Raw genomic sequence first — 26927 nt, 5'->3', positions numbered from 1 at the left:
CCTAAAGTTTATACACTGCTGTCACCTCTTTTCATTACACTACTAAATGTATTACACTAAAAAGAGTGGAGATGTGTGAAATGTGATAAGAGGGAAAGTAGATTTTATAGCAACTGAGAGTCCTGGTGCATTAAGACCATACGCTTTATTGATGTAGATTTTTAGGAACTTGATAACTGTGTTCTTTTAGACGGTGAAACTGACCTTTATAGCTGGAAAATCACCCTGGTCTTGTCTTGATAATCAGTGCCGTTGGAACACTATATAAGTAGAAGAATGTTTCTGCGTACAAACATGATTGTTAAAACTGGGTTATATTACCCTACCTTTTCTCTCTTTTTCAATCTTTGAAGTGACTTTCTGTTTTACTAAATGTTTGGAAATGTGTCCCTTCCAAGGGCAAAAGGGTAACTAGTGTGAGTTACATGAAATTACAACAGTCTGGAAATTTGTGCCTCTGTTGGAATTGATGGATGGCATACAAAACCTCATCCTGAATGGCCATATGTTTCTTTTAGAGACAATTTATCACCATCAGTATATCCAGGCTTTAACCTGGACTGTTGCTCCCTGTGCTGCTGTGGCTCTTGATGACCATTTGATTCCTTGGATGTATCCCCATTTCCCTTTTATCCATCTCTCTTATTCAACACAGCTGTTCAATGAGTTATCCCATGAGTAATGAGCCTGTGTCCTCTGTGTTTTTACCAGTGTGATCCAGGACAAATTCTGCGGCATCATCAACATTTGTGTTGAAGCACTGCATGATGTTATGACGGAAGACCCTGAAACAGGGACCTTCAAAGAGTAAGTATCCATGTTTTTCTTTCTGTCCATCCACCAAAAGAAAAACAAATGTAGATAGTTATTACTCACACAGCTCACATCTTCGGATCCTTCTTTTCAAGAGTTTTTGTAATTTTGACAAAGCTCATCTGTGATGAATGAAGACAGCTGAAATATCAGTTTGGAAAGCTCTTGAAGCGGAGCGATTGCAGATGTGCAGCTGAAGTCAGGATTGATCGAGAGCAAAGCTCAGAAAAAAGTTTTAGAATATCTGATATTAAAGCAATCCCTTACTCTCAGATCATGACAGTGCGCTGAAGGAGGCTGAGTGGGAGTGTCGGACAGAACACATTTCTCTGGAAAAATAATGGCCTGTGAAATGGCCCAGAAAACACTCGGTCACTGTGAAGGGAGACACTAACCACAGCCCCCTTTCGGCTGTGAATCTCCTCTGCCCCATTACTCTCCACTCCGCCTCTCTGTCTCTGTATCATGGTTGCTCATTTCTCACAAGATGTTAACCTACATGCAGACACCTTTTCACTTCTGTCAAAAGTGCTCACCATCATCCTTAGAGGTGCCGGTGTGAAATGGGATGAGAGACATGGTGGAAAGGTTCCTGTAAATGTTTCTTTATTTGCAAGTGATGGGTTGCATTCATTTGGTTCCCTGCTGTGCTTCCTCTTAGTCTGAAACATTTCCTCTGAGTTTTATTCATAGTTTGTAAATTCAAACGACTGAGAGAGACAACACGGGGTATTGTGATAGCCCTGCTTGTTTTTAGGATACAATTTTGGCTTCAAACAAACATAATTTCCATGTTTTATGCTCTGTAAGTGTTTTCAAATTGACTTTGCATCGTGTTGAAGAAGAACAAAAAGTACTCTGCCATAAATTCAGTAAAATACAACCCCAACTGGTAATCTTAATTACCCTGGAGTACTCTAAAAGAAAGTCATTTGAATGAATTTGTATAGTTCTAAACCCTGCAGGACCGAAAGATCGACAATGATTGATTACTGAAATAAAACAACTGAAACAAGACTTAACAAAGAGGAAAGTAGTATGTTCAGTTCAACTCCCCCCCTCAAAAGGAAGGAACGTGTGGCCATATGTACAACTTTTAAACTAGATGTAATGAATCTGTTAACAGTAGTTACACAGCCACATCAACTCTCTCTCTCTCTCTGAGTCCTGTCTATGTCTATCTGATGAATTATAGTCCAGCATTCGCTCTCTCTTTGCTCTGCGTCTGGTCACAAACTCCTGAGGGAAATATGTGCCTCTTTGGCTGCCAAATGCTCCGCTATGTTCAACAGCTAGTAGCTAAATGTGCCTGTCTGCTGTTTGATGGTTTTCCACGGAGAGCAGCTGCCTGCTGCAGCTAAAAAACACTGATATGAGATCAGTGAGACTGATCCAGGGCAGTATTTTAAAACACTTCATTTTTAGTCGGTGAGTTCAGATGTTGTTGAAGTTTGGACGATGTTTAACTTATTTTTTTTCTATCAGTTATCAAAATGCTTCATTAGAAAGCCACAAAATACCACATCAAAGACATCATCACCTTGAAACAACTCGCAGTGAGGAACAAAAAGGACAAAGCAAAAAGACGACCACACACAGACTTTCGGACTGAGCACAAAGCTCCTGCCTGTAATTCTCGCAGTATGCAGATGAACCAATATGAATAGCAGATAGAGCTCTGCTCCAGAGTGCCAGAGGGTTCAGCTTTTGTTGTATGTCTGCGTGTGTGCCGGCTGACTATTCTGAGGTTGTCTCCTACTGTGCAGGTTTATGTGTGGTTATTAATATTGAGTTGAATATTATTGTGTTTGCAGCTGCATGCTGATGAGCCATTTTGAGGAGCCCAAGCTGAGTGATGATGAGGAGCCTCCAACAGAGCAGGACAAGAGGAAGAAACTGGTCAGTCAAACACACACACACACACACACACACACACACACACACACACACACACTTACACACACACACACTTACACACACACACACACACACACACACACACACACACACGCACACACTTACACACACACTTACACACACACACACACACACACACACACACTTACACACACACACACACACACACACACACACACACGCACACACATACACACACACACACACACTTACACACACACACACACACACACACACACACACACACACACACACACACACACACACACACACACACATACACCGTAAAGATTGAAATGTGCAATCACTAAAGCCTCCTAAAGCTCCATTCTCATTTAGATTCTACACAAAGAGCTGCAGTAATGTAATGATCTCTGTTCAGTTTGCTTTAGTGTCTCTCTTTCCTGTCTTCCTATCACAAAAACGGGTTCCTCTCCCCGTGTGGTGTACTTTATGTCACACTGGTTCTCATCGTAAAAGATTAAAATGCTCAACAAAAATAAACCCTGTTATTTGGGGCTGGAAGAAAACTCATTTCTCCTGTAGCCAAAGATGAATTACTTTTAACACTGCTTCCTCACGTGCCTATTCTTGGCTAAAGTTGCTTTTCACACACCACAACACATGAGCAGTTTTAAGTGCCTCCCTGAATTCATGCATGTGTCATAGGCAGCATGCATTGAGTCACTTTAGGTAAGAAAGGATGTTGATGAGTACCTTAACCGGCCCCTGGGTGGTGTAAAGCAATTGAACAGCAGTGATGCATAAATGCATGAGCATGCATTCTGTATGAGGATGTATTTGCTGCCACACTCTGTCACGCTGTAGAGGCTCAGAAATTTTAACACTACTTAACATTAGAAAAATATATTTGTTATTTATGATATTGAGCCAGTGGAATTTATAGAGAAATTTTATTCCACTGGTGCTAGAGTATGGGAATACATCTGTATTTATATTCTAGAGTGACATTGTGTGACTTTCGGTGTTTGAGCGTGTGTGTATTGCTGGGTGATATCCCGTTGCACTTATCACCTCAGCCCAGACCCTGACTCTTTGCTCCAGGGAATAGAGGAGAGCAGACTTAAAGTCGCACCTCTCTCTCTCTTCTTTTCAATGTGTGTGGGTGTGTGTGCTTGGGGATGTGCATGACTGAATGTGTGCGTGTAATGGGTGTGCCCACATAAGACAGTTTTCAGCTTGAGGAGAAAGTTAATGAGGAATAAGACCTCAACATTTGTTGACTCCAGTTTGGCTCTCTTGTGGCTTCTCTCCTAAAAACATGTCAGCATATATCTCTGTAAAAACATCAATGGGTATAAGTAAAAGCGAATTTATACTTCTGCGTCAAATCTATGTTGTAGCCTACGCCGGGGATTCGCGTAGCTCCTGTATCTACACAGAGGCCTAGGCACGTAGCTGACGTGCACCTCCTCCAAAATGTAACTACACATAGAATCGACGTGGAACGCAAACCCTGTGATTGGTCCGCTCGGCGGCATTGTATTTCCCGCATTTACAGCACTTCTGGGATCCCCGCTCATTGGCTGCACATCGGCTGTGTATTTCATCTCCTCTTCTCTATTTTTCATGTATCAGCTGTAGATTAACATAACACGCTCTGAATCGCTGTGGAAAAGTAAACAGAGATCATAGCGGGGCCGGAAGGAGGCGACCGGCTATCAGAGAGATCACACTGCCTTCAAGTGTTTTGGTGGACATATGCTGCGCAACATGGACACATCAACGCACAAGTATGTGGTGCTCATGTCCACTTCAGCCCCTGCTGCGTAGGGGAGATGAAGAAGTATAAATTATCCTTAAGTGTTAGCCTGAAGTAGCTGGTGGGAGACAGGGGAGATTTTGTTCATTAATGCCTGACATTAGACAGAGGACAAACAGCTGTGCACATCTGTGATGAATCAATCAATTGAACTTGAAAGTTTGTGCTGATCTTGCAAGTTTGTGTAACTTGATTAAAACCAATCATCAGAAAGACAGACCACACTGATATGAAAACTGGCACTTGGGAAGTGAAATGTCAAATCTCTGAGAGAAGCTTTACTGAGAGGTGAAGGTGAAGCAATAACTAAAACCTATTAGTAGAGCTAAGGCCCAACCGATATGGGTTTTTGAGACCAATACTGTTGCATCTGAAAAAATGCTTAGCCTGTGTTGAGTATTGTAAACCATTGACTTGCCTTGCTTGCCAAACTATGTGGTAACATTTTCAAATTAGCCATTTAGCAACCTCAAACATTGCTTTCTACTCTTAATGTTCTTTTCATCTCCTCTATCCCTCTTTCCAACCCAAACTCGGTCAAGGCAGATGGCTGTCTAACATGAGTCTGGTTCTCCTCAAGGTTTCTGCCTGTTAAAAGGAAGTTTGTCCTTGCCGCTATAACTTGCTTAATGCTGAAAAGTGCTCTTCTCATGGTGGATTTAGATGAGATAAGACTGATTCTTACCCGGACTTGATGTTGGGTCTTTGTTAATAATTTAACACAGAGTATGGTCTAGACCTGCTATGTTTGTAAAAGCTTCTTGATTTAACGTTTGTTGTGATTTGGCGCTATATAAATATAGATTGACTGATTAAAAAATGCTTTTTATCACTTCTCTTAGAAATCATAGAAACCTATGCTGATGTATCCCAACATGCCAATACCAGCCTCTTTTATCACCTTACTCAAGCTGTCTCCATTTTTCTTTCTGTCGTTGTAGAACACTTTTCATAACAACAGTATTGTAAAGCAAAGTGTTCTTCATAAAAACAGTATGAGTACCCCTACCATGCACACCATCCACAAGATTTTTTAAAAAGTTGATATTTGATCTTGATGATTTGTTACATGGATAACTAGGAGAACCAGTTTGCATACTTGTTGTATGTTAATGTATACAAGTAAAAAAAATACTGTCAGAGAAGAGAAACAACAATCACATCAACAATATTCAATATTTAAAGGTGACATATCATGCAAAATTGACTTTTTAATGGTTCTCCACCTGAAATATGTGTCCCTGGCATGTCTACAAACCCCCCGAGAATGAAAAAAATCCATTCTGCCCCTGTTTTGATTTCTCCACCTTTCTGTAAATGTGTCTAAAACGAGCCGTTTCAGACTTCCGTGTTTTTGTTATGTAACAACAATATCCGGTCTGTCATGGTGTCAGAGCTCAGAGCTTGTTCAGCCCATAGACTGTATAAAATAATACTGAATCCCCCCTCCGTTTTTCATTACCTGCACAAATGTGTGGTAACAAGGAGCTTAGGAGGGAGGCATTCTAGTCGTAGGCTGTCTTAATAAACACAAAGGTCGGTTTTACTCCCCACGTCTGCAGATTTGAAGATCTAGTGGATGATTTTTATTTGTCATGGATAAGTGCTAGCGCTAGTTAGCATAGCTACATAGCTACATGTTCATAGCTGTAGCTGTGTACCAAGACACATGTCGACATACTGACAAATACAACAACAAGAAACACTAAATCTGTGACCAATCCTTCAGAAAGGTCCTGCTGCCTTTCTGGCAAAGGTTGGTTTTACTCCCCACGTCTGCAGATTTGAAGATCTAGTGGATGATTTTTATTTGTCATGGATAAGTGCTAGAGCTAATTAGCATAGCCACATAGCTACATGTTCATAGATGTAGCTGTAGCTGTGTACCAAGACACACGTCTACATACTGTCAAATAAAACAAGAAACACAAAATCTGTGACCAATCCTTCAGAAAGGTCCTGCTACAGGTGCCTCTCCGTCAGGATCAGATTCTGGATCAGATTCAGAGGGTTGAAGTAACGTGATCTCTGAGCAGCCGTGTATGTTCAGCCAACATGTAAACATTAGATCAATGTGCTGGAGAGCCGAGACCACATCCACTTCCTGAGGGGGCGTGGTACAGAGTGTTCTGAGGAGGACTGAAGAAGAGGATTTTTCAGGCATGTCAAAATCTGATTTCAAAGTGTTTTTTTGAGCATAAACTTTAAAGACATGTTTTGGGGACCTCTTAGACCAATATATATTGATGAAAAAAGCGTGATATGTCACCTTTAAGCCATGAATACAACTAGAAAACTTTTGTTTCATGTTATTAGATAGTATTAGATGATAATATTTATTTGTATGTACTTATCCAGAGAGTTTTCTTGTCATGATATATGACAACAATTCTTGCAATATCCCATTTTTCTTCATTTCTGGTGTATCCCATCTGTCCTTTTTCATTTGTCCTAATACTTCTTCCCTTCAATCTCTCGTGTAGCCTCCCCTTACGAAGCAGTCTAATCTCAGTGTTTCTGCCTTCAGGTGATATTTGTATGATTGTGCTGTTTTGTCTTCCTGAATTAAAAGTTGCTACTTAGTTGCAACACCCTCAATCTTGCATAGAAAAAAGAATCACATTGAATATTACTCATATCTCTCACTATTTCCCTTCTTTGTGAAGTTAACTTGTCAATACCTTCTTCCACACTGTTATATGTACTTACTCTTCAAAGGCAGTGACTTTCAACTTGCAAGTACAAGTTGCAAGGGAAGCTAATTGAATATGTATGTACTTTGTTTGTCAGTAATGAAATTCACCCTAAAAAGAAGAGAGTTTTTCTGCTTACAATGCAAAAAACTTAGTTGTTTAAAGTTGTTTTGTGCTGAAATAGGGAAAGGAAAAGCAATTTACATATGTAATTGATATTTAAATGTGTTTTACTGGCTGGTGTTGAATCTGAAGCTTAAAGTAAATCAATAATGATTTCATGCAGATGTGTAAGTAGTTGGTGATTTTTAGCCTCTTAGACTCAAAAAACAAGTAGTTTGAATATTTATTATTTCATTGAAATTTATAATTTATATCAAACCTATATTTTAAGTGCCTGTTTATCACTCAGAAATCCATTTGATGAAGTCAGCGTGCCTACAGAGTCTCATTTTTACATTAAAACAATCAGCCCAGCCAACTAAACTGACTCAAGCTGTAGTTATTGGTGACAGAATGACATTCTGGTATCAGTGACAAATGAACTGTTGGCCATGTAGGACAATGTTTGAGCCAGTGATGACTTACAGCCACTACATGAAATAGTTGACAGCCTGCGTTTACACAGAGTGGACCCTTAAATTCAGCTTGAACCAGAGTTACTGTCAGACACTCTTTATCCCTCCTGGAAAGACTTGGAGTTCAGTGCAGAGATACAGTCCTTTTAGGGTGTCAGTGTGTGGGTGGCTGTTATAGCCTACCTATAAGCTTTAGATTTACTCTGGTGTGTTTTTAAATGGAGCATTTTCACATGTAGCCACCTTTTAATTGCAGTTAGTTGTACTGTTGATTTGTATTAGATATCTCGTCAAGCTCTGAATATTGCACAGATTACATTTTCTTACTGTTACTGAGAGCGGATATGTATGTGAGGCAAAAACTCAGGCTTCGGCTTACTGATGTACGACGTCTTTTATACTTGGCATGGCAGCTGACACAATAGGTGCTTTTTGACCAGAAGTACCAGGAACTTCTCTTTTAGGAACTTTGTGGTTCTTTTGGCCCGTTCTTATCTGCAACCTGAAGTCCTGTGAAGATACTGCAAATGTAATAATTATGTAATGCAATTTTGGACGATGGATGTAAAACAAACACTGCGGGTACTCTACCAATCAGAAAAATTCAGCATTGCAGGCCCTGCCCCCTAAAGTTCCTGGGCCTTTGGAAAGTACTACCCCTTGAGCAGGAACTTGTCAGGGGTAGATCAACTACCCCAAAATTTAATTTAGATCCTGGTTCCTGTTGTCAAAATGCGTTAAGTTCCTCTAGAGGTCTCTAGTTTCTGTGAAAAGTTCCTGATGTTGAAAAGCACCTAATGTGAGTCTTTGAGTTCGGTCTATTTTACAAAAAATTTAAGATATTTTCAACAAAACTTTTCAAATCCAAACAAAAACATATACATTGTATGGATTTACGGTAAAATGTACTCATTATTCATACTGTTGGCAAACCACATGTTTTTGATAGCCCAAAAAATGGCACCGTAGAAATACATCTGTTTTTAGATTGATCAATATCATGCTTGTATTTTCATCTTCTCCTAACACTATAAAACCCATGTTGATTCAAGCTCAATCGAGCTACGTATTTTACATGTTTTTCTTGCAACTTTGACTTAAGTTTTTTTACAACAAGTACTTTCTTAATTACAACTCATATTTTATTGATTACTAAAATTGGTGTAAAATAATTTTCAAAAACTTGAGTTTGACATCTAATAAACTTGCAAAGAAGCAAATGAGATTTTAAAGGTCAACCTTTGGATATTTGGCTTCATCTGCAGGATATTCTCAGCGGCTCAGTGTCTATCATTCTATTAAGAGATGCTGCTATAAAATGTATCATCCCTGTTTGGGGACTGAGGCTGCACCGCCTACACACCTGCAGACTTCAGATTTGCCCCTAGAGTTGACTTGACATGCTTTTCTCTCCTTAGAGGAGGAGTTTGTTCTGTGCTTTTGGGACCTCTTAACTGTCTCGACACTCTCTTGCCTGTTTTATTTTAAGGGACCCTCACTTTGATGTGAGTGTCTCAGGAAACTAGCCTGGGCTAACTGCTGCAGTGTCCATGCCTCATAACATAATGCATCATTTGATTCTTGTGCTTTAACAACAAGGCCAGCTTCATCAAACAAGAAAAAGGATTGGAGACATCAAAGACTTTTTTTCCACTGGATACTAATGACATGAGCCTCGTCTGTTGTTGTGGCACACACCCACTCGGCTTATGTTTTTCACACCAATGTGCATGAACGACACACGTGCAGGTTATTGTGCTGCATTTGTCTGAATATTTGCCAATGACCGATGAGTCTCTGGTGTAAAAATAGAAGACAAAGGTGCCCCATTACACATAATAGAGCAGGAAATGCTGGGAGGTAATGAGGGGGTGGGTTACTAAACATGACCATTGAATAGTGAAGAAGGGCAGATGTGGTGTTATTAATTCAATCAGGGCAAGCTGGGGGGCAAAACGCAAGCTTTTGTTCAGCATTATGGTTCATGCTACATGCAAGTGTGAGCTGGAAGGCAGGTCCTCATTGAACGAGGAGATTGGAAAGAAGTAGTCAGTCAGAATGTTTCAGTTTTCCTTGTAATTAATTTTTGTTAGTTTTCACAAATTGGCCTTCAGCAATATACAATGCTTTATCTGGGTTATTCCACTGACTGAGCAGTTAATTGTTTCATTAGGGAACTCTTTCCTATCAAATGTGTGAAAAAACATACGATGAAAACTGTTCATGGCAAGGTATTTTAAAACGATGATGTTTTGGGAAAGACACATTTCCATTCCTACCTATTGTGCTATGGGGACCATCAAGGTACCAGTGTGTTTTGTTTTTTGGCCCAGACCTTGGCAAAATGTCCTGAACATTTTGCATAGCAAGATGCCTCTAAATTGAATTTAATCTCATAGACTTCTGTAAACATTTTTCTCTCCCTTGTAGAGTGAGCCTCAGCAGTGAGGACAGTGTGAATGTCAAACTGAATACCTACACATTTATCCATTCAGTCTCCACTTCTTTATTGACAATGTCAACCCATGCCTCTTTTAATGCCTAGCCCTCTATTGTTCAGGCTATAGCATTTCAATAACCACCAATCAAATAGCAGCTCTAAATCCAAGCTAAAAATATGATTGTATTTGGGTTAATAGCCCAACAGGTCAACTAAATGTATGAAGGCCACCGTCTGGGCCCCCTAGAAATGTTTCCCTTTGCTACTGACCTAATAACAGAAGATTTGAAGTTAAACTTTTTTTGCCCATGACTCTGTGGTAGCACTTCTTGACATTTCCCTCCATGCAGATAAGATTACATATTATCCTGTATTATATCACAGCTGTACTCCAGCATCCCAGGTGCAAAACAATTACATAGCTCATTTTGAAAGTCCCATTTGTTGTATTCTGTTTATTGTTTAATGTACTTTTGATATATTTGAACAGAATGCCTGGTTTAGTCATTTAAAGCATTTTGCTCAGGATGTGCAACTGATGAGTTTTTTGTTCCAGACAATTAGGCTAATGAGCAGATTTTCAGAGGAGTATCTTTCTGCTATTGGTATTGGTAAAAGTGGGAACATATGAAAGGATTATAAACATTAAGCTCACAGCAAGAACAGTTGTTTTCAAAATGTAAAGGTGATTATGCTAATCATTGCAATGAAAAAGTATCCCTGCTGCACATATGGTAAATCTGAAAGCAGTAAATTTGGTAGCAAATTGTGCTTTAGGAGAGTGTTTGTTTGGGTAATGGAGAGATTGTGTCCAACAAGTGTTTTCCCACATATATGCCTAGTCCATTGACTGAAAGAGAAACAAAGGACAGATGTACATTTTTTTCCACTGAATCATGGTAAAGGAAACTGAGTTTTTGTAGTTCACAGGCTGATGTGAGTACAACAGAGCCACCACACACAGACATCTTCAAGAAAGGGAATAAACTGTCTTTTTCCTATTACCAAGCCACTCTTGGACCAGAGACAATGTCAGGGTCTTACATAGGGTAAGGAGGAGAAGAACTGGACTCTTGCTCAGTGGTGCAAAGTCATCTTTTTAGATAAAAGCACATTTTGCATTTTTTTGGAAATGAAGGTCCTACAGTCTAGAGGAAGAATAACAGGTGTTTGAAGTCCAGCGTGAAGTTTCTGCAGTATGAGGTGATTTGGGGTGCCATGTCATCTGCTGATGTTGGTGCACTGTGTTTATCTCAAGTTCAACATCAATGTAGCTGTCTGCCAGGATATTTTAGAGCACTTTGTGCTTCCATCTGCTGACAAGCTTTATGGAGATGTTGATTACCTTTTCCAGGAGGACTTGGCACCTGCCCACAGCGCCAAATCTACCACCAAAATTATTTTCTCACTATGATATTGCTGTGCTTGATTGGTGTGGACCCTATAGGAATCTGTTGGATATTTGTTAAGAGGAAGCTGAACATCTGACAGTTTGAAGCAACCTGGGCTGCAATAACACTTCAGCAGTGCTACAGGCGGATTGAATCCATGCCACTCCACACTGATGCAGTAGTACTGCGTGTATAAATGAACATAACTAAATCCTTCTTTTTGATTGGTCTTAGGAAGTATTCTAATAATTTGAGATACTGGATTTCTGATTTCCATGAGCTATGAGCCATTACCATCAAAATAAAACAAAAAAGTCTAAAATATTTCACTTTGCATGCAATGAACATACAAGAACGAAAAAAAAAAAGAAGAACTTCACGATATTGTTACGTGTTGAGATGCACCATGGCTCATCAAATTCACATGTTGTCACCTCCGATGTGTTTCTTGTGAAAAGTACTGAACTCTATTTTGCTCCCTAAGGTATAGCTGTTTGTGTGAAAGTGTGTTTAGATGTATTTCTTTGAAGTTGGAAATCCTAATGAGCATGCTCATATCACGGCAAGGTCATGAGGGTATAGCAACTATGTAAATAGGTTACAAGTAGTGCTAGCGGCTTTCAGTGGTTGGAAGACCAGAAAGGTGTTTACTGTCTTTTTTCAAAAATTGCTCCAAGTGCAAAATAAACAGATTACGAATACTTTTTAATTGTATTTGAACATTACAATTGTTATTCTTCTGCCTTTTATATGAGCAACAAAAGAAACAGCCCAACCAGGCCTGAAAAGATGGTTGATTATGTCTGTTTTTGTTTAGTTTTATTGACTGTCACTGCTGCCATCAGGCAGGATTCCAGTGAAGTGATTCACAGAGTACAGAATCAAAGGCCCTTTGTTTACATTTTCCTGGAAAAGTTTGTTGTAAGTAACACATTAGAAAGTTAAAAGGAAGTTAGATGAGATTTATTTTCGTGTTTAGCCAACAGAGAAACTTCTTTGCTGACAGAACTAACCGGATAAACACAAAATATAAGTTTTACCGTGTTCCTTTAGGATTGATGGTAAATTATTGATAAAAATCTTCAAAACAACAAGTGGATATTCACCTTTGACACATTTGAACTGTGTTAAAAAAGCTGAACTATAAGCAACAGCCATCTACCTGGTAAATATTCACCCACTTTACCTTGTCATCAAAATGGGACTTCAGTAAAAATTCCAATCAGAGGACTTCCTCCAGTAAAACTTTTGCTGATGAAATGGTGCTTTAAAAGGTCAACCCATTAAACTTTGAAATTTGAGAGAGGGAAGATAAAGTATTATACCTATTACACTGTTTCCCTGTGGCTGTTATTGCTCTGAGTGAAAGGAAAACATTTTTTCAGGACTTAATAATTAGTAATGAAATTGTCCCTTCGTTTTCATTATTTTGTGTAGATTAGCAATAAAACTGATTACTTCCCCTTGAATGACAATTCCATTAAACGTGCATGCTTTGATGTTTAAGAAAGGAAATTATGGAAAATGATAGGTATTAAGTTATTACCCAGTGGCTGTCATTACTTAAAATGAACTGAAAATGCGTTTTCCAACTTTGATGAACTGCCGATTAAACATGAAATTGTTTTTGTCATTCAAAAGTTGTTCATTACTTCATTTGAATGAACAATCTAACTGACTCCAAAGGTCCTCCAGAGGTAAATATTTATAGGAAATGAGTCTCAGCGTGTTATCACTTCACTATGGGCCACACAAAGCATTAGTAATGAAGACTTCCCATTCTTGCTTTATTATTGCTCCTAGTCTCAAGCAGACCATCGGTGTCAGCATAATTTGGTTTTGTTGAATAACAGACCTCTCTGACTGTGTTATTTTGCTGCACAAGATATAAAGATTCTCCATTGTGCTGCCTAAGGCAAACAGAGCTATTGAAATTAGTTTCCATCCCTGTCGCTTCTCAGCTTTACAGCCATTTGTCCATGAGAGTGCTGAGAGATGTAAGTGTGGCAGGATTTCAAATATGTTGCCATATATCACTTCTTGAATTAACCATGGATTAGCTCAGCAGGTATGCATGCCAGAGGATCATTTAAAGTGACTTTATATTACCCTGGTGATCTTTGAAAGACCTCAAGCCTTGACTTGTTATGAAAGGTAAAGTCTGGCGTAGTTGACCTTTTTTTTTAATGTCAAGTTATATGACGTTTAACTCTTATGTTGTGGAAGCACTATGGAAAAAAAGGTTGTTTACATTAATAAGTTCAACCATTGGCTGTATGACAAGTTATTTTTAATGTATCCTAAGCTTATTTCATTTTAAGAATATGTATTTTATTGTCAAAGTTTGCGATGAAGTTTATACAAATGTGTCAGTCAATTGTCCTCGTATTCACACTTATTACACTACGGGTGGACGGAAAATTTACTGGCAACGTGTGTTAAAGTCAGACCAGGTGAAGGATACAGGAACCTTTCCAAGCCGCTGCATATTCCTTGTAGTGCAAAAAGGGCAGTTGTGTCAAAACTGAAAAAATGTGGCACAGCTGTAAAACTGCAGAGGGCGACCTGTCCTTAACTGGGAGTCCCTGCAAGAAGAGAGAGGGGCAAAACCTACATACAATACATAAGGATACAGTGAAGTTCAAGCTATTTAAGCCTAATTTACAGCCATCATGTGGTCATCTAGTCTTTTCAATAAGGGAAAGGCACAGGGATAATTCACATTTTTACCCGGCAGTGTAAAATACTTGATTCTGGTTGGTCAAAACACCATAGCAACAATGATTAATTCTCGGCTGCAAAAGCAACACCAGCAAAGCTCTGCATTTTCTCCCTTATGTAAAAATGTCAATGGAGAAATGAATGCAGCCAATTTGATTGTTGACGATGTTCAATCTCGTCTCTTTTAACATAATTTGCACTTGGTCTTTCTCTGCTCAACATTTGCTCACTTTCAGCTTATACAGCATGGCTCTTTCTATCATAGGTTAGGACTGTTGTACAAAATGTTGAGAGATAAAACAATGTCCGTGTGCTTCATTCAGTTTTAACTGTCAGTTTGAAGTTTGACCGAAATCCTAGAGGCGTCTCCTTTCCTGACGGAGGATCTTGTCTAGTTTCCCTGACGCTGTATGTTTTTTGCACATCTCCTCTCAGAGCCACACAATAATATATATCAATCTTCATTCCCACGGGGAAGAGTCTGGCACATTTCACCCCTGACTTCTGTGCCTGCTCTGACATGTCCGTATAGTGTATCTGCTCAGAAGGTACACTGAATGTACTATGGTTGTTAAGTACACACTTGAGGAAAACCCACACTGCTACTTGTTCTTGTAGTTTACATCTCCCCCTACGGACTTGAGGGCATGTGGAGACTGTGCTTGATTAACATCTTCATGAGGTGCCTGTTAGCTCTGTTACACCTATTGAGAGTGGAATCACACCTTCATCATGGAGTATTGTGAGATTTCTTTGTTTTAGCCATACTATTATAACTTCATAAGCTTCAACCTCAGTAGTGTTTTAATCAACCAGCACCTATGAAGGCATGCAAGACTTTGGTAAGGATTCTGAGATGACTGTAGATAAGTCCTAAACGTTTATCGTTGTGTCACCAAACCAGCAAAGCTGTTTCATTTGTAGCATATGAACAACACTGCAACCTCCTTTGACAAAGACTAAAGAGATTAAAATGTAAGGCACGCACCACAGTGAATGCTGGGATCATTTTATACCCTCTTCTATCCCTGCCTGTCCTTGTGTTGTTGTACTGTTGCAGCTGTGCAGATCAGATGATGCTGAAACAGGTAAACATGTGTCGAGTGTTTTCATCTGTCAGCTCTTTGGATTTACTGAGAGTTAATACGTCTGATTTCATTGTTGAGATTAATTGATCTGTTTGTCTGACAATTCAGCTGTGAAATTGATCCTAATACATCTTAATTAGCATCAAGAACCTTACTCTAAGTGCCTTTGATTCATTACATTTGAAACCAATCTCTTTTAGTGCATTTGGTCTGATTCAGTTGGCTACCTGCTATGTAATCAAATGAGGGTTTGGTAGGTGACAAATTATTGTTTTACTTCATTTGGAGCTTCAGTTCTTACTCATGCTACCAAGCTGTCTTCAGCAGCACTACTGAATACATTTGTTTTACAAAACTGTAACACCACCCAAGTCACGTCTTGACCTGAATGTCAGGTGATCAGCATCCTGAGCCCAACCCTGCGGCTACAACAGACCTTTGCACCCGACAATGTCATTCAAGCTTCTTCAGCCAGCTGCTGAAATCTCTTCTCACAAATTTTTCTACCTTGACAGTCTGGTTTATACTTCTGCATCGCCCCTGCGAAGCAGTGGTCAACGCAGACATGAGCACCACATACTTGTGCGTCAAAGTGTCCGTGACGTGCAGGAATTCTCCACAAAACGCTAGAGGGCAGTGTGGTCTCTCTGATAGTCAGTCGCCTGCTTCCGGCCCCACTATGATCTCTGTATACTTTTGTGAAGCGATTCAGAGCGTGTTATGTTATGTTAATCCGCAGCTGATACATGTTGTTTATCATGCAGACATGATAACAGGAAAGAATAGAGAGGAGGAGATGACATATATGGACGATGTGCGGCCAATGAGAGGGAATCCCAGAAATGCTGTAAATGCGGGAAATACAATGCAGTAGCTAGTTTGCTAGCCACTCCAGCAGTTAACCTAACATACCATATAGTTACTCATAGCCTACAAAGAAGACCACAAGACTTGTGTCTTGTGCCTAGGACAGGAGCATGTGGAATTATCACTAAGTGAGCCCTTATGTTCCCGGCCCACCATTGAGCCCAACTCTTCATTCCTGCCACAGGCGGCACAATGCACCCTGAGGCTGCTAGCCCATGGATATTTGCTGACTTACCGACCCTTCCTTCCTCCAGTACACCTCAATCAATCAATCTTTATTTATATAGCACCAAATCACAACAAATGTTATCCCAAGATGCTTTACAAACAGAGCAGGGCTAGACAGTACTCTCTGTTATATTATTAACAAAGACCCAACTTCAAGACAGGATACGATCCAGTCCAATCTTACAGACAGGACTCTGTCTTATCTCATCTTAATCCACCATGAGAGAGCTCTTTGCAGCATTTAGCAAGTTACAGCGGCAAGGAATAACTTCCTTATAATTGGCAGAAACCTCAAGCAGAACCAGACACATGTTAAACAGCCATCTTCCTCGACCATGTTGGGGTTGGAAAGAGGGATTGAGGGAGATTCAGAGAGAGAGGGATGATAGTGTTGAGATGGATAACCTGCAGGCTAGCACTCCCCCCTTTAGTCCAGATTTCTATAAACAGGTGGATTGATTTATTCAACATAGTGTTAGAGTATACACTATATGTATCTATCTGGAATACTGCCTAACATCTGGTATTGTTGGATTTACCAGCTGACGTACATTATAAAATACCATAATAAAATGGGCCCAAAAATGCATCAGTCTTATTGTAGCCACAGTGTGTTGCTATCAGAGAGTGTAATGTGATACATAGCAAGAATATGATAGAAATCAGTGTATTTTGCAAATCCTCATTGGTATTGGAAGGGTAGTCGGTATTGGTTAATACTTAAGTGTTTTTTTTTTTTGAGTCCATTCTGGGAAAGAACTTTTTAACATTTTCATAAAGCATTAACCTTGTTTAACAGAGAGCAGGAGTTGCTGTACAGTACAAGAGGCCTTGGCACATATTTTCTGGCTCTGCAGTATTCTTTTGATGCTTTATGCCAAACCACCCTGCCATCAGCAGTGAAGCATAATAACTGATCCATTGATATTTTTTAGAACTGGGCTGCAAGTGTAAGGCTGGCACTCACACCACAGAGGCTTTTCTAACAGAAAGCCCACAGAGTGTGAGGTGCCCAGCAAACTGGAGCAAAATGTTTCACAAACGTCCTTTCACAATATGCTGTGCTGAGATTACAATCCAAGAAGTCACAGCAACAATATCCTTACCCTTATCTTTTTTTAATGTTGTTTCTCCTCAGACTCTCATACATAAAAACAGTCACTTTTATTTGTTTAAAGTATTTTCCAGTCTGCATTATGACTCAGGGTTTGGCGGGATTGGCAGCAAGCCAATAAGACAAACATAAATTCTGTCTTTCTCACAGTGTTGTTCGCAATATTGTTGAATCCTCAGTGCAATACATTTTACGGACCTCAGAGAGCCAACAGTATGTGTGTTATCCTTTTTTTTACACAACCGTCACATGTCCATTTTATACCTCTGAGAGAACAGCAGAACAGTCATGTGGAGGGAGTTCCTTGTCTTGTCTTTTAATCAGTTAACATATGGTATGTCTCAGTCAATCTTTTTGAACATGAATAAAAAAGATTGGATATTGGGTCATAGGTTAATTGAATATTTAATAAATAAAATTACTCTCCAAATACCAATATTGAAGCAATTCAAATTTTCCCCTCTTGTTAATATATCACTCACTGGCCGTCTCAGTGTAAAATATGTATGTCATAATTCATAAAAATGTATTGATTGTGGCTCAAATGAACATGACTGCCCTTTTCTCTGAGACTTTGTCATCTTTGAATGATAAATGGGTACAAATACCAGTTCTTATTTACACTGTACAGGCTGTGCAGAGGCAGAGTTAGTGCTTTGCAAAGAAACCTTTACACATCAACTGGATGAGGGGAAACATCAGAATCCCACAGAAGTGATTTGTTTACTTTCTTACCAGATCACAAGCCTGTAACTTAGTTTAGAGAAGCACTTATTATGGAGACAGGGTCATGATTTTGTTGAAGTATTGATATGAAGTCACTATGGTTAACTTTTCGATCTTGTCATAAGGTACTCATAATAAATGAAAAAATAAGACAACCTTTTTAGAGCACTTGATTAAGTTCAACTTTGGCCCACTACATGTCATGGCAAACTTCTTCTTTAATGATTAATAATAAACTTCAATGAATAACACAATTAAGTACTCCAGATGGAACCATAAATTAACCAGTTGATTCAGGTGTAACAAATCGTATTGCTTTGCAAATCTTGTCTTCTCGTGGCAGCTACAGCTGGACAAACCTGGAGTTAGTCCTTTTTAAAATAAATAATCAATGCAAAAACTTCATAAATCATTCCTCGGTTAAGCGTCTCACTTTTTCTCTGTTCATCAAAGAAATCCAAACTGCCAGCTTGCTCACTGCATCCCTATACTCCTGAGTCCTGTCTTCCAAATGCAGAAGTGGGTCTTTCAATGGCTGCCAGATGGCACAGCAGATTTCAAACAGGATGTCATATATCACTGTTTGACCTAGCTTGTCGCTCAAAGCCCCATTGCAAGAGTCCTTCAACTGACAGCCAATGGCTCAGCCCAGTCCAATATAGCAAGGGAAAGTTTGCTCCGACATGTCAGAGTTGTTTTCCAACTGCCAGAATTATTGCTAGGAATCTATTTATCACAGGCACCCAAAATCTTCCCTCAAGTTTTACATCTAAGCCTTCGCCATGCTCAAATGCATTCTGTTTCCATTTAATTGGATTTAAGAGGAAAAAATAAAGAAGCAAATTTGTAATTTGCTGAGAAAATTAATTAACATTAAGAAGGTTTCTTTGCATCATGGAGCAGAGGTAAACAGTAATACATGGATTAATTCGTATTGATTTATTTGCATAAATGTGCAAACACACTTCAGAATATTTAAGCCCATTAGTTATTTTTCATGGTTTTGGACTATCATTCTCCAAACTGTTAAACTTATCAAAAGCCCTTTCTACTAAGCAAATGCACAAAGGCAATTTCCCCACAGTAATGACACTATGTTTGCTTGATCCATTTAAATGCAACTAGTGCTTTTGAATATTGTTCGTCTTTGATTACTGTAAAATTTGAAATGTAATTGTTCACAACAGTTGGACAAATGAACTCCAGACTTTAGTTATGACACCTCGTTACTTTGACTGTGTGGTGTATAGTTGAGCAAACACAAATCATGATGCTTCCTCCACCAAGTTTAGTTGGTTCAATGACGCTGATGTGTGGTGTTTCCCCCAGCTGTGTTGAATACTTGATTCTGATTGGTCAATACCCCATAACAACAGTGATTGATTCTTAATAGCAAAGGTGACAACAGGGACAAACTGATCACACACCTCATATCAAATGAATAGTTTACTGAGATTATGGGATATTTCATTTCTGCCTGTTGACACTGTGGCAAAAGTGGTTATGCAAATCAGAATCCCTCAAGGCGAGACAAATCCCCTCAGCTTTGAATTGTATCCACATGACCACCTTCTCACTGTACATTATTGCTTGTATATACTGAAATGTTTGAGGGTTTTAAATAGAGATGTGTGCATTTAGTCGGCATGATTAAACATTGTCATCATTGCTCGTCCACACCTGACTTACTAGTCAGTAATGAGTTATTGATACTCTTATTATTGTAGGCCTGAAATGCAGATCTTTTCTTGTGTTTGAGCTGTAGCGCAGCCACCCACCACTATTCGAGGCTATAGCTCTGGTTGATAGCAACTGCTTTTTGGTTGTAAACAAGCACAGATGACAGATGGCGTCTCGTAGTGTGGCAGGGTTTGGAAGTATATTGATTTAGAAAATGGAGATAAAGTTGTATGAAGGCTGTGTCTAGTTAATTTGACTGGAGCAATGAGTAACAAATACAGGCATGTGGACGTTAACCTGCAGGGAAGAACAAAAGCTGGTGCCCTAGCTCTGCTCACATTAGCCACACTATAAAACTTGTTGGCATCATTGACCCACAGACTCTTTGATCCCCTGTCTAGCCGTGGTTAATATTTTTAGCTCAATTTTGCAAGATATTTTTCCAACCTTTAGACTAGTCGGCTAGTCTGAATTTAAATTTCCATCGAATCGACTAGCAAATTAGTAGCTTTGGAACATTCATAGTTATGAGAGTCGTAACGATTCTTTTTAACAAAGATTCGATTTGTATCTTGATTCATGGTTGCCTATACGATTAAAAGACAATATTGGTTCAGAACGATACGATCGGAAACGATTCAGTGACTTGAAATCTATTCAGTAACTTTTTAGTCAAAAATTCAACCAGTGTGAGTGTGAAATAAATACCTTGATACTGGACAGTCCTAAATTGGCGAGGCCTGAGGCTTCTGCAGAGCTGATGTTACCTTGTGCTGCTGCTGGAGCGGGAACGCTGCAAGAGGTGCCTGGACGGTCGGCGTTGTGTGAAATCCCATGGCACCTTAGCAGGTGGTTGGATAGATTTGTGGTGTTGCCGTGGTACTTTTCTTGACCTTTACATACCCTACAAACAGCGAGCGACTTATTTAGAACATCTCTGTCTTTGCAAAAGTCAAAGTGTCTCCACACGCTGGACCGCAATGGTGGCTCAATAATTTCTCGCCCCCCGGCTTCTCCTCTGCCATCCGCCATGCTATGTTTTGTTGTCTGCTGGCGCGTGGCGATTACATCACAGACAGGCAGCCTGAATTGAGTAACGTTTAACGTCTTTATCATTAAAAGTGCAAAAAAACACATCCATATAAAGTCTGCAGTGCTTAAATTCAATGCATTATTTCCTGGTATCGATACAATCGATTTATTACCTTTTAAAACAATGTTAGATTGATATATGTCGTCCAGAAGGCCAACCTGCCGACCACAGATCAATGTAGTCGGATCGTAGGAATATAAATCGATACATCAATGTAGTAGATGAATCGTTACACCCCCTAATAGTAATAAATGAAAAGACAGGGTTTTCGATCAAATCAGCCAATGGAACCTTCTTCCACTTGTTAATCTCTTGTTAAGCCTTTGAGAAACAACACAGCCTCTTCAGAATTTCTGTTTTCCTCCTTAGCTTCTCCTTCTCAACAGCAACACTAAGCCTATGAGGATGGTCTACCCCAGGCTGATCTGTGTTCCACCCTTATGATTAAGAAATACTTGTATGCTAAATGTATGTGCCCACTCCTACACTTATAGTCAAGTGTTTGGTAGTATACTTATGACAGACTGCAAAGGGCGCTCATATTTCCGCCCTCAACTGCAGTACTAATTAGGGTATTACAATTTGTGCCGCCTCATTTGGCGAGGAAAATTACTGCTATCAAGTTCTAATCCTCCCTCTAATTCAGGAGACCATGAGCTAATGAAGCCATAGAAAAAGAAAGGATAGTGTTGCTGTGTTTGGGGGCAAATGTTTACATTGTTTTCTTTGTTGCCCTGTGACTGTTGCTCTGACTTCTCCTGTCTAATACTTTTTAAATTCCACTAGTGTCCGTCTGGATGAATATTAAATGGAACTGTCCTTCTTCCTGTATGATTGATCATTCTTTGTTCCTAAATGTTAAAATACTGACAAATGTACATGACCTTATCTCTCGGCTCACCTGACCGTCATGCTCTGTTTGATCAGTGCAGCTTAGGACCTACTTGTCATTTAAGCCCAGTCCACACTTATGTGTATACATTTTAAAATGAGGATCAAACATAAAAAAAACTTAACATTCAGATTCACACTTTTTAGTTTTTTTCAAAAAGTTTGCCTTCAAAACTGAAATACCACAAAGGAGGGTTTTTTTTCCACATGTCTAGTTCTTGCTTTGTGTCACCACCATCAGGTGAGGTAAATGGGTTGGAAGATTGAGGGTTTGAAAAAAAGAAAAAGGGTTGGTTATTCCGCTTGGTTTTTAACACAGTCAGTCTTTGTTCTGTCGCCTCCAACTGTGTGATTGTCTGTTTTATGTTGGAGTATCACCGATCTCAATTATAGGTGTTGTCAGTCAAATATCCTGTTATTTTTTTTGCATCTTTTATTCCTGACTCACAAACATCTGTTGTGTTTTGGTATTTCAAAAGAGGCCATTAATTTCACAAGTTTATTCTCGTGCTGTCATCTGACAACAGAAAAAGGTGACAAAGAATGTATTGCGGTTTATTTGTCAGCTTTGCAGAAGTACTTCTGCCATTTTGGAAAAAGTTGACAGCTGTGTTGGCGTCTTTTAGAAGTAATTTACTCTGGAGAGCGTGTTCAAGTTTCAGTGGTAAAAAAAACAACAGCGGTGTTCTTCAGTTTGAAGGACAGGACCAAATGCTGGATTTAACCCAAGCAGAGCAGCTGACCTCACTTTGCTGGGGGGGATGTAGACATGAGCTCCGGAGTGTTTTAGCACACTGGAACCTCACTGATGGGTGTAGTTTCCAGTAAAACACAATTCAGTATACTTCTGACCACATCAAAATGTTGGTAAGCGGCACAACACATTAGAAACAGTATCAGAGTAAAACATTGCTTGGTATCCTGCAATTAACTGTCTCTTCAGGCTCTATCTTTGCAACCTAATATGTTGGTTGCATCACAAGAAGCAGGATGAAATTCCAGCCATTTATTACTCCGATAGATTTTCTGACTAGATAAGCGAAGCCATTGATTAGTCTCGACTGTCATTAGTGGTTCTTACTGCATTGATCTGATAGGTCATTAACACTAACATATCCTGCTCTTCCTGTCTACTCATCCAATAACAACACGTTTTCTTTCAAACGGAATTACACACAGAGACTTAATCACACCGAGTCACACAGTGAGTCAAACTTGCCATAAAAAGAAGTCTGCGTCCAAATGAGCGGTAATTACCCTCTCATTTAAATGATCATAGGCTAAGTAAAGTTAATCTTATTTATAACTTGGACAATTTAAAAGCTTGGAAATTCAGTCATGAGGCTAATGGTGCTAATTGTAATTTAAACTAATTATAAAAGGGAACCCCATCAATTTGCAGATTAAGAGCAGTTAACTAATCAAATGGAGTACTACTCTGCCTGTGAAAAACAGTTGTATGTATTTTCTGTTGCTCTGGAAGAGTTTGGACTTGTGAATAAAATACACAGTACCTTTGTGAGTGCAGAGTTTGGCTGAAACGCTGTCTTTCTGGTTTAGTGAGTGCCATTCAGTGAGATCATTTGCTATATCTGTTTAAATTTAGTTGGTGCATACTCCTTCCACTGGGCTTGCAAATATGAATCTATTTTTCCTGCGAGTGTACACAAATATAAGTCTGTATGTGTAAGCATTGAGGTGTCCTTAAACCATTGCAGTGTATGTGGGGACTGCATTAGATTGCTGATATTTGTAGGAGCACCCCGGGGTAACAGGATTAGTGTCAGATGTGGATTTTTCAGCAGACCCATTTCCATCAAGCCGGTGCCACTCTGCCAACAAATGCTCACATATAGAAAGACTCTCCCTCCCATGCATAATATCCATTAGCCACACTCTCACATATGCTTCCATAAATACTGGCTTACATGAATACAAACCATCCTTCTGCACATCAGTGATGCATATGATGACAGACAGGCGTGCTGCAAAAGTTCTGTATGCCACTTTATACCAAATACATTGTTTTCCATCAAACTCACCGATGCTACCTTTCTTCTGCATTTAGCTATGATGACACTGAAAGCTTTTTTGAGGTTATGCACTGTAGATTGAACTGGGAGTCCTGCCTAACAGTCAGTGATACATCAAAACCATATTTTCTCCCACTGTGTGTCTACTCTTTCAAAATACAAGCAATACGTACATTGAACTGGCTGAGGGTTTTACTGTGCATTTTGTCACTTATTTGCAACAATCATGTGCCAAAGTCCTCATCTACAGTGGATATCAAAAGTCTACACACCCCTGTTTAAATGCCAGGTTTTGTGATGTAAAAAAAATGTATACCAAAATAATCCCACTTTTAATGTGATCTATAACGTGAAAAATTCAATTGATTTTTTTTTTGTAATCTTTAAGGGGGGGAAAAATAATAAAAAATAATAATAATGTGGTTGAATAAGTGCAAACACACTTCAACAAATACATTTTTTTGAAGCACTTTTTGATTTTATTACAGCACTGCATTTTTTAGTATAAGTATTAGCATGGCACATCTTTTGAGTTGGTAATATTTGCCCATTCTTTTTTACAAAAAAGCTCTAAATCCATCAGATAGTGAGGGCATCTCCTGTGCCAACCCTCTTCAGACCACCCCACAGATATTCAACTGGTTTCAGGTCTAGACTCTGGCTGGGACATTCCAAACCTTTAATCTTATGGTGAAGCCATGCTTTTGTTGATTTGGATGTATGCTTTGGTTTGTTGTCGTGTTGAAAGGTGAAATTCCTCTTCATCTTCATCTTTCTAACGAAGGGCCTGGAGGTTTTGTGTTAAAACTGACTGGTATTTGTAACTGTTCATACTTCCCTCCACCTTGACTAAGGCCCTGGTTCCAGCTGAAGAAAAACAGCCCCAAAGCATGATGCTGCCCCCACCATGCTTCTCTGTGGGTCTGGTGTTCTTTATGTGATGTGCAGTCTTGTTTTTATGACAAACATACCTTTTGGAATTATGACCAAAAAGTTCAACCTTGGTTTCATCAGACCATAAAACATTTGCCACATGCTTTTGGGAGACTTCATGTATGTTTTTGAAACATTTTGCCGGGCTTGGATGTTTTTCTTCATAAGAAAAGGCTTCCGTCTTGCCACCCTACCCATAGCAGAAACATATGAAGAATACGAGAGATGTTGTCACATGTAGTACACAGCCAGTACTAGTAAGACATCCCTGCAGCTCCTTTAATGTTGCTGTAGACCTCTTGGAAGCCTCCCTGACCAGTTTTCTTCTCATCTTTCATCAGTTTTGGAGGGATGTCCAGTTCTTGGTAATGTCACTGTTTTGCCATATTTTCTCTGTTTGATGATGACTGTCTTCACTGTGGTCCATGGTATATCTAATGCCTTGGAACATTATTTTTGTCCTTCTCCTGACTAATACCTTTCAACAATGAGATCCCTCTGCTGATTTGGAAGCTCTCTGTGGACCGTGGCTTTTGCTGTAAGATGCAACTGAGGAAATATCAGGAAAATCCTCCTTGAACAGCTGATCTTTATTGGGATTAATCAAAGTCACTTTAAATTATGACAGGTGTTTACTGACTATTATTTGTCATGAGTTTGAATGTGATTGAACACAGCCAGATCCCCAGATATCAGACGGTGTGTACACTTATACAACCACAATATTTTATTATTTTTATTTTTTATTCTTCCCCCTAAAAAAAGAAATATATATATATATTCTGACGTGATTTATCTTGGTCTCATCTTTTTTTACATCACAAAATCTGGCATTTTAACAGGGGTGTGTAGACTTTTGATATCTACTGTAACTGGTTGGAGAATCAATTCCTGGTCCCACCAAGATTTGGTGTACGTCAACCAACCCCCTCCCCCACTTCCTGTCTGTCTCAAGCTATCCTATCCAAATACTGGACTAACCTCTAATTATTTTTGAGATACAAACAGTAAGAAGATGTATGTTATGATGTATTTATGAATGTATTAGCATCTGTTTTATCTGTGCTTATTGTGTTCAGCTTTTTTTTGTCCTGTACTGCTACAGAACACCTCTGGAAAAAGACCTTGGTCTCAGTGGGTTCTCCCTGCTAAAATTAAGGATTAATAAAAATTTAAGTAATATTGAAGTTTTATAAAAGCATTTAAAGGATACATCTATGTATTTATTTGTCAACAAATCTCATGAATAAAACAAGAAGCAAAATGAACAAGTTTTCGCTGGGGGAATTTTTAAAAGGGCCTTTATACGGTCCTAAATGATCTCTGAACCGCAGTGCTTTGTGATCATTACTTTAACAGGCGTAAATAAAGCAGACTGACTTTAACTGCCACATTTTGTCCCCATCACTGTAATCATTGTAATTATTGCCTTTTTTTCCCCCTCTGCCTCTTATCCACTGTCCTCTGCTTCTTTCTGTCTTCATTTACTCACCAGGCAACTACCAAACCTCCTCTTCTTCCTTTACATCTCTTCTGTCTCTCTCCTCCTTTTATCCTGCCTCTCATTTATCTTTTACTCTCATGCATGAAGGCATGAAGACTAGTGCTTCTTTATCAGTGAGCCACAGCAGGGTGCATGTCACTCTCCCTCTATACTTTCCTCTCATCATTGTTCTTTTACTCTCCTCATCACTCCTGTTCCTCTTCCTCAGCCTTGTGGGGTTTTTTTCTCCCCCTGCACAGGACTGTTTGGTTTATGCAGCATCAAGCTAGCTGTGATCCTTATCTTCATGCAGATTGCTTTTGTCCTTCAGTCAGCACTTGTGTTTTTTTTTCTCTGTCTTGTTTTCACTCGACTTATTATGTTGTTGTAGCTACACCTCCCTGCAGGGTTGAGCTCTGCTTTCTTCTCTTTGCTCATCAAACTTAAACTCCTCC

The 26927-nt window shown here is 39.3% G+C and overlaps 1 protein-coding gene across 2 annotated transcripts in view; it reads left to right on the top strand.

Moving 5' to 3' along the window:
* The window catches only part of ipo11 (importin 11), a 166840-nt gene that overhangs the window by 128151 nt on the left and 11762 nt on the right, over window positions 1–26927 (top strand). For both annotated transcript variants that reach the window (XM_034691771.1, XM_034691773.1), the window contains exons 28-29: window positions 712–807; window positions 2628–2712. In XM_034691771.1, the coding sequence (XP_034547662.1) occupies window positions 712–807; window positions 2628–2712 (181 nt within the window). The remainder of the gene's footprint in view (window positions 1–711; window positions 808–2627; window positions 2713–26927) is intronic.

The sequence above is a fragment of the Notolabrus celidotus genome, chromosome 9, assembly GCF_009762535.1.
Source record: "Notolabrus celidotus isolate fNotCel1 chromosome 9, fNotCel1.pri, whole genome shotgun sequence".
Classification (NCBI taxonomy): Eukaryota; Metazoa; Chordata; class Actinopteri; order Labriformes; family Labridae; genus Notolabrus; species Notolabrus celidotus.
Note: the sequence above shows the minus strand (reverse complement) of the source record. Positions and strands in the feature narration are given on the sequence as shown.